This window comes from Triticum dicoccoides, chromosome 1A (assembly GCF_002162155.2).
Source record: "Triticum dicoccoides isolate Atlit2015 ecotype Zavitan chromosome 1A, WEW_v2.0, whole genome shotgun sequence".
Classification (NCBI taxonomy): domain Eukaryota; kingdom Viridiplantae; phylum Streptophyta; class Magnoliopsida; order Poales; family Poaceae; genus Triticum; species Triticum dicoccoides.
Window position 1 is genome coordinate 574,028,856 of NC_041380.1, and position 7,831 is coordinate 574,036,686.

The following is a 7,831-nucleotide window of genomic DNA, read 5'->3' on the forward strand; positions in this document are numbered from 1 at the left end:
TATATGGCACTAGGTGTGGTGGGAAGTTTAGTCCCACCCCGGAAGTGGAAGGAGAGTTGGAGTGGTTTATAAGGGTTTCTCTTCTACATGCTATTGGAGCTTGAGAAGAGAAGAGGCCCTCGCGCACTCCTCCTCCGCCGCCCGCCTCGCCACGCCACGCCACGCCACGCCACGCCTCGTCACGACGCGCCGCGGGTTGCGGGATTGAGCCGAGCCGAGCTCACACCTACGCGCTTATTTTTGCCAGTCACTAACAGAGAGTTTTCTGACAGCTCGGCCACGATCTGAGACGTCGGATCGTGGGCTGTCACGGACTCGGACGTGGGTCGAGCCCACGTCTCTCCACGCGGCTGCGCCTATAAGTATGCGGTGTCTCCTAACCCTAGCCGCCACGAACAGATCACATCTGCTCACGCGCACGCCCACCGTCGTTCCTTTGCTGCTGCTGCCGCCGGTGACTCCATCCCGTCCGCCACGTACACGGTCGACGGGAGAGCAGGTCTCCGAAACCACGCCCTTCTGGTTCCTGTACGGGGTGAGGGGCGAATAGGTTTTTGGGCAGCGATTACGCGACTGCTCGCTTCCGATCGTCTACTTCCTCTACGTCCGCGTCGCCTTCGTCATCACCATGTCCACCGACGCCGACCGTGCCGCCGCCGAGAAAGCTGAAGCCGACAAGAAGGTCGCCGAGGACGCCGCTGCTGCCACCAAAGCCGCGGCCTCTGCGTGGCCTACTGGAGGGTATAACTCGTTTATCTCGCTCCTGATTATTTTCATATTAGCAGTACTAGCAGTATGTGTAGATTTGTCTACTGTTTGCTTAGTACGTGCATGTTTAGATCAGAGTCAGTACGTCATCAACTTAGTCAATGCCATGCTAGTGATTTACTCATGGATTAATTTAATCGAGAAATTGCCTATTTACTCAACACGGAGTGCAATATAATCGAGAAGCTAGTCTTGCGCCATGTCATCGGAGGACGTGCATGTATTTTCTTGTTTTGTAAGATGCGTGATGGTTAAGTAATAGGAAAAGACGTGATTATCACGCTGGACATTGCATATGCACTGACAGCCTAGGGGAATGCGTCTGAGAGTCGTCGTCGTCGGTGCAGCTTGCTCGGTCTACGAGAGCGTCAAAGAAGCCATGTCAATGGAAAAAAGAACTCTTGCCAACGAAGGCACCCTTGATTCTTCATGGAAATCATGGGCTGGTATAATGAAATTTGGCACACGGAGTTGACCCGTTGCACGATTGTGCATGCCTATCCACAAGCCAAGCCAGCCAGGCCAGCAGTCCGGAGCAGAAGAGAGGACACATGGCCGTGCGTCGGCGTCGCGAACAATAATGCCTCCCCGGACACGGATCCGATGCCAAAGCCGTCCGATTCTCCGATGCGTTTCGTGCGCACACGCCCTCCCCTCGCATCCCGGCCGACGGCGACGTGCAGCGGCAGACGACGAGCTGATGGAAGAAAGCGACCGCCGGGGCGTCGCCAGCCACTTCGGTGTCGCCGGCCCTAAACAACGGCCGCCAGAACCACCACCGGGACCGGGATTTTTCTCGTGGCGGAGACGGGCGGTGACCCGTCAGCACGCACGGCACCAACCCCCGGCCCCTTGTTTTGCAGTCGCAGTAGGAGCGTACGATCTCCCTCCGAGTCGCCGTGGCCGTTGCCTCCTGGACGTACACGTTGCTTTCCGCCGTGGCGTACCTATCCGCCAGCGTGGCGGGCGTCCCATTCGCTCGCCCCCGTCACCCGGTACCGGCCGGCCTCTCGGTGGCCACCAGAAGATCTCCTCGTCAGCGAGAAATCTACAAGAGAAGCTCAGCATTTTTGTGGTGATGCCGTGAGCGTTTTTTTTAAAAAAAAAATTATGTAAGAGAAGGAGCGAAAAATATCTTTTTGAACACAGTACAGACGCAAAGCGCTCATATAAACGCGCATACACTCACTCATATGAACGCACACACGCACACCCTACCCCTATGAGCACCTCCGAGAGACTGAGCCGACATATCAACTTGAGATTTTACGAAGTCACTGTAGGCGCCTCGTAGTCGACGGGAACGTCTCCTCCCACTGAAAGCGTATCGCTGGAATTCCTGAAATAAATCCAGGATAAATGCGAGCACCAGGATTTGAACCCTGATGGGATTAGGGATACCACTGTCTACCTAATCATCTTAACCAGAGGTTGTTTCGTAGGAGCGAAAAATATCTGAATTTGTGGCACCAGTGCACAGTAGTAGTATCTTAATCGGTCGTGGGAGGGGCGCAAGTTGGGGCCGGATAAGCGGCTCTGACTCACCAAGTGGGGGCTACTTTAGCCGTTCCAGGCCAACTTGGTCGGCTGGATTTTTCCGCTCCGGACCGCCCCTTCATCCTCCGTCGGTAATACCGTATCCACATATCTCACGGCCACTACTTTATACACACATAAAAAAATGATAATAACTAGATGATATCCCACACGTTGTTGCGGGGATATTTTGTAACATATTTTAATGTGATTCATGGTATGAATCATATATAAAAGGATAAAACTGGGACTACATATACTTTATTATGTTTGATCACTATATAGTTGTAAAATGTTTATTAAATATAAATAGAATAATAGAATAGAAATTCACATGTTAAGACAGTTTTTTTTTTCATGCAGGTTTCATGATGAAGTGACATGCTTGCATGTTGCGAGACATATGATAGTAAGTGTGAAGCTTTTTTTGTGCATGTTGTACGATAATGTGGCATGCTTGCATGTCGAGAGAAATAATTAGTGAGGGCTAGCTATTTAGATATAGAAGATAGTACACAGACCCGGTCTGTAGATATCATCAACTTGATCGGTCAAAATCCTACTCCAATGGCCGAACCCCATCACCTAAAAAGGCAAACGTGACCTCGACAATGCGCCATGGACCTGCCCGATGAGAAGCAAGCAATGCGCGCACGCTACCTCGCCGGGCACCGCAAGCGTCCCCACGTCAAAGTGTTGGCACCATCCGTGGCCGTGGCCGTAGCCGTAGCCGTGCATCACCGGCGTCCGTGTGCGGCGCTGGCGGTCGTGCCGTTCACCGCCCGGCCCATGCGTCACGCGGCCGCCCCGTACATGAACGAACCAGCCCAGAACCAAGCGGGGGGTGTGACGGCGACCGCGCCGGGTCTGGTGCCGGTCGCCTATATCTACCCGCGGCGGAGGCGGGGGGCACGCACCGGCACCGGCCACGAGCGAGCGAGCGAACCAAGTCGCCGACCTAGCTTTACTCCTCCTCCTCATCCCCCTTTCTCCCTTTTTTCTTTAGCTTTTACTCCTTGTCCTCTCCCCGCCCACGCCTCCTCCCAAATCCTCCTCGCCTCCGCCGCTTCCGTCCGGAGTCCAACCGGAGATACGCGGAGAAGCGGATCGCGGAGCATCGCATCTGATGGCGTCCCCGGCGCGGCCAGCCTCCGTCTCCGGCCCCTTCGGCCTCGCCCCCGACCTCGCCCGCTGCTCCTTCGACCACACGCTCCGCCGCGAGGTCAGCCCCTTCTCCCTCCATCCATCTGCGCCAGATCCGCGCCTCGTGTTTTCTACTACTGTTTTCTTAGCTTAGGAGCAGTAGGTTCCGGGACTGCGCCTGCGTCCGCGGTGGGCTGGTTCGTGGCCTGCCTCGTCCTGATTCGCCGGGACGACGGCCGACATGTGCATGCCGTCTGCGCCTTGCGCTGGATTTGCGACCCTGCTTGCCATTTCTAGGTGCACAGGACCTTCAAATATGCTACAGTACTACTAGATTGCACCGCCCCGCTGACCGATCTGGGCCAAGGATTTGGCTTGACGCCGAGATATCCGCGCTTCTTTTCCGTCGGCCAGCGTTATTCGCGCATATTTCTGCATCATTCATCACGGTGCCATGGCTCCTGGTGTCTGTCAACCGCTTGCGGCAAAAGCTGGGAGACAGACCTGTTCTAGCTGCTGCTGCTTCCTCCCGCGGCTCTAGTATGCCTCTGGCCTCATTACTGTTATACAATAGTAGTACATCATAACCTAGTTGCGTTGCTATCTAGATCCAACGGGCATCGCTAAAATAATTTGTTGGCTCTGCCTGTGAGGGTTACCATCTATTACTGGGAAATTTCACCTGTTGTTGTCAGCTGTTACCTTATCATCAAATATTTTAGTGATAATTGGATAGTAGCTCAGGATTCAGCTATTTGTCAGCTGTGCAACTAGGAGAGTAGCTTGAATGGTGCTTATACTAGCCGTAGATTTGTCGACCTCTGTTTTCGCCCTACCTATACCTTCATGCTAATTTTTTGTGGTCGTTAGTCCTTACTAGTTTTTTTTTCCGTTCTTCAATTATGCAGGATTTCCAGGACAACAGACTGCTGAGGTCATTGGTTAGCATGCGCGAACAAGATAACCATTCCAAAGAAATTATAACGGAAGCTATTGAGAGCTGCATGAACAAACAAGCAGAGAATCTGGTGAATTCGCTGGATGTCATCAGTGGAAGGCTGTCACAGCTGGAGTTGTACTGCTACAAGCTTGAAAGGTCCATTGGAGAACTGCGAAGCGATGTAATGGATTACCACAGCGAAGCAAATCTGAACTTCCATAGCCTTGACAAGAACGTCAAAGAGGTATGGCTTGTTTTACACCGACACAAGGACACACGATTATTGAACTCTGAATGCCAAATTATAATATGTTGCTTTCTAGGAGTAGTATGAAAATTTCTGGTCTTATCTAGTAAATGCATTAAACAGTGGATTATGTTTGCCTTGAGGCTTGAGCTGTGAAAGTTTTATGGTTTAGTTTCGAGTTTCCTCTAGTTAGATTTTGTTTCCTGCATCTGCATCTAGTAGAACTGGACTAATGCTTGGGCTACAGCTTGTCCATATAAAAGGCAAATGATTATTTATTTGGGACTAAAATCTGAACATGGGTATTCCCTCTAGTTGTAACTGCGAGTGCCACATCATCTACTTAGTCACACACTGTATTTGGGACTAAAATCTGAACATGGGTATTCCCTCTAGTTGTAACTGCGAGTGGCACATCATCTACTTAGTCACACACTGATTAGCTACTCTTAAGATATCACACTTATATAGTGTTTTTAGTTCTCTTAGCGCGATTGGACAATGGTTAATCTACGTACCATTATATCTGATAGTACTGCAAGAAGTTAAGTTGTGATAAGGTTCACAACAGGCAATGGCTATTTAACTGGCTTCACGTGATTCCTTAATCCATGTTTTAGGGCTGTGCTAACTGCCTCTTTTTATGGTCATATTAGGCACCACAGGGCATCTTAAGCAAAGCTTGATGATGTAAATATTTTAGTAGTGCTAGTCAATCAAACTAAATAGCTTACATTAAATCCAGTTTTCCTTTCAGTAAATGTGACCGTTAGCTCTTGTAATGTTCTTCAGTGCATAACTCATGATGGAACCTACTTTGGCGCAGGTTCAGAAATGTGTACAAGTTCTTCAGGATAAGCAAGAGCTTGCTGAAACTCAGAACGAGCTAGCTAAACTTCAGATTGTATATGAAGATCCTGCACAAAAGAGTGAAGGTACTGCCCCATCAGTTTTCATGGCCAGGGAAAATGATGGCAGTTTCCCAGGTGCAAAGCATGAGCTTGCCCTTGTCCCGCTGCACCAAGTAAATCAGTCTCCTGCTATGCAATTCCAAAGTTGCAACGGGCTTATTCTACAGCAACTTGTGCCTGTCTCTTTGAGCACCCAACAAGACCAGCAACACTTGAACCAGTCTACTGTTTACCGCGCGCAAAATCAATGCCAACCTGAGCGCAGGCACGCCCAAACATTTCAACCTGCACCGCAGTCTATGCAACCGCAGGCCCAGAACCCCCAGCCACAGACTGTAGTTGAGGTACCTCCTATGACTAGTCAGGCACCAGAGTTCTACATCCAAGCTCAGCACCATTGGCAACATCAAACAGTCCAGGATGTTCACTCGCAGGCAAGGCAACAACAGCCACAGCCCCAGGTGGCACAACAGCAGCAGTACCACAACATGCAGCAAGTTCCAGCTCAGATGGTTCAACTGCAGACATCTTCTCCGCAGGCCCAAAGTGCACCTCATGTCGCCCTGTTCTATCCTCCTTACGGATCCCAACAGCCCGCATGTGGTAACACCGAGGCACTTTCTAGAGGCATGGTTGTGCAGCCTGCCTACTCTACGATCTCTTCTTCCCAGCGAAAGCACCATGAAGCTGCTCCTGTTTACGTGCAAAGCAGCGCCATTGCTGTTCCGATGGCAGAACATCACATCCAGCACCAGCAGACCCAGCAGTTCCATTCGCCCGGCAATGGCTCATTTGCACCTCAGCAATGCAAGGTTGGTCCCTATTCAGTACAGGGTAGTGCCCAGGCCTACAACACTGTATATGGAAGCCCTCCCAACAGTGCTGCTACTTTTGTTGCTGTCCTTCCTCAGCAAGCACAGCAGGCCAGCGCTCCGATGATGCTCCATCATCTAGGACCCCAGTCCGTGCAGAATCACCCTGCAGACATGGCTGACAAGGCTGCTCGAATGGGTTACTTGAACGATCATGCTGAGAACATGCCGCGCCGGATGGTGGCTGCAGGCCAGCCCGTAGAGTACAACACCTTCCATGACGGGCTGAGCTCTGTTGGCAATGCGGCTTGGTCTGGCTAGTCGACGATGGAGAAGCCGCATGTGAAGCACTTCATCTGCTCCTGTGACTTTCTCGTGTGATATACTGTGTGGCGATCTTACTGTGATGTGAAGCTCGCTTTTGAGCTTCCCTAAGGTATTTGCTCTGGCATCTTTTATCAGCCGGCAGATTGGTACTACGTATCCTCCAGCCTACTTTTTTCAGCTGGATGATGATCGTGATGAAATAAGACTGTAGGTTAGTCGAGTGATGATGATTGTCGGCATTTGTCCTATTTTTAATGGACGCGTATGCTTGCATGTAACCTGTTGTGGACTTGCATTTGCATGTTTGCGATCGATATGAAAATATGAGAAATTTGTTGGTTTTCACCTTCTTGTTCAGTGTGTGCTCATCTGTTCACCTGCTCGAAGCAGTTCGCATTGCCGGGTTTGTGTCTACCATCTGTTGGCAGTAACTGTTAGTACATATGCTATGAGAAATTTACGGTGGTTTGGCTGTGGCTTAAGAAAAAAATTGCTGTGAGGGAAGTAACTGTGGACAAGATCCATATGCATTTGTCAAATCCCAAGTGTCATAAGACAAAAAGTTGCTACTGAACTGAAGGGAAATACTCATTCTGGAGAACTAGGTCTGCTTTCATTCTAATCAATGAGGATGCCACCTGAAGCCCCTACTGATGGCAAATACTCAAGACTTACTGAACCTTCTGGGACAGAATTTCCAGAAACAGTCCATGTCAAAGGCCTCTCTTTTAGTTTCCTCCAGGCAGAGGATGCAAATGGCTGTTCATTTCTCGAGTCCAAACCCCTAACCAATTTAAGATGTTCCACTGTCTGCTCCCATAATAACACAATCAGGTTAACAGGTGACAGTGTACTTACTATCTGACACAATGCTAGTCAGCCAAAGCCCTTGCAACAGCCATAAATCCAGAGAACAACCACAGAATGAATATTAAACTGAAGGTCTGATGAGCATACACAACCCAGGTCTAGAATGACCGCACAATCCATTACATACATCATAAAATTTCTAGAATGACTGCATCCCAGGAACTCAAACCCTGGCAAAAGCTTCTGAATCTGTGTCAATCATGGATGGCTTCAGGTCTTTTTCTTCCCCTGCTGCTTTCCTTCCTGTCCTCTGGGCCAGCTTGATTGAATCTTGTTG

General features: G+C 50.1%; 1 protein-coding gene across 2 annotated transcripts; it reads left to right on the top strand.

Annotated features, from left to right (window-relative positions):
• The first annotated feature begins 2,931 nt into the window (after positions 1-2,931).
• On the top strand, positions 2,932-7,029 carry LOC119291667 (histone-lysine N-methyltransferase 2D-like). 2 transcript variants are annotated; one of them, XM_037570477.1, is made up of 3 exons: positions 2,932-3,526; positions 4,356-4,631; positions 5,461-7,029. In XM_037570477.1, the coding sequence occupies exons 1-3, from the start codon at positions 3,431-3,433 to the stop codon at positions 6,676-6,678; spliced, it is 1,590 nt and encodes a 529-aa protein (XP_037426374.1). In that variant the 5' UTR covers positions 2,932-3,430; the 3' UTR covers positions 6,679-7,029. The 2 variants fall into 2 exon arrangements, with proteins under 2 accessions (XP_037426374.1, XP_037426379.1); XM_037570482.1 differs by lacking the exon at positions 2,932-3,526 and adding an exon at positions 3,538-3,987.
• The last annotated feature ends 802 nt before the right edge of the window (positions 7,030-7,831 follow it).

Excerpts from the sequence above, each read along its gene's own strand:
- LOC119291667 (XM_037570477.1), top strand. The coding sequence starts at position 3,431 with ATGGCGTCCCCGGCGCGGCCAGCCTCCGTCTCCGGCCCCTTCGGCCTC. Across the intron at positions 3,527-4,355 it reads ACCACACGCTCCGCCGCGAG|GATTTCCAGGACAACAGACT; the intron begins GTCAGCCCCTTC and ends TCAATTATGCAG. Across the intron at positions 4,632-5,460 it reads TTGACAAGAACGTCAAAGAG|GTTCAGAAATGTGTACAAGT; the intron begins GTATGGCTTGTT and ends ACTTTGGCGCAG.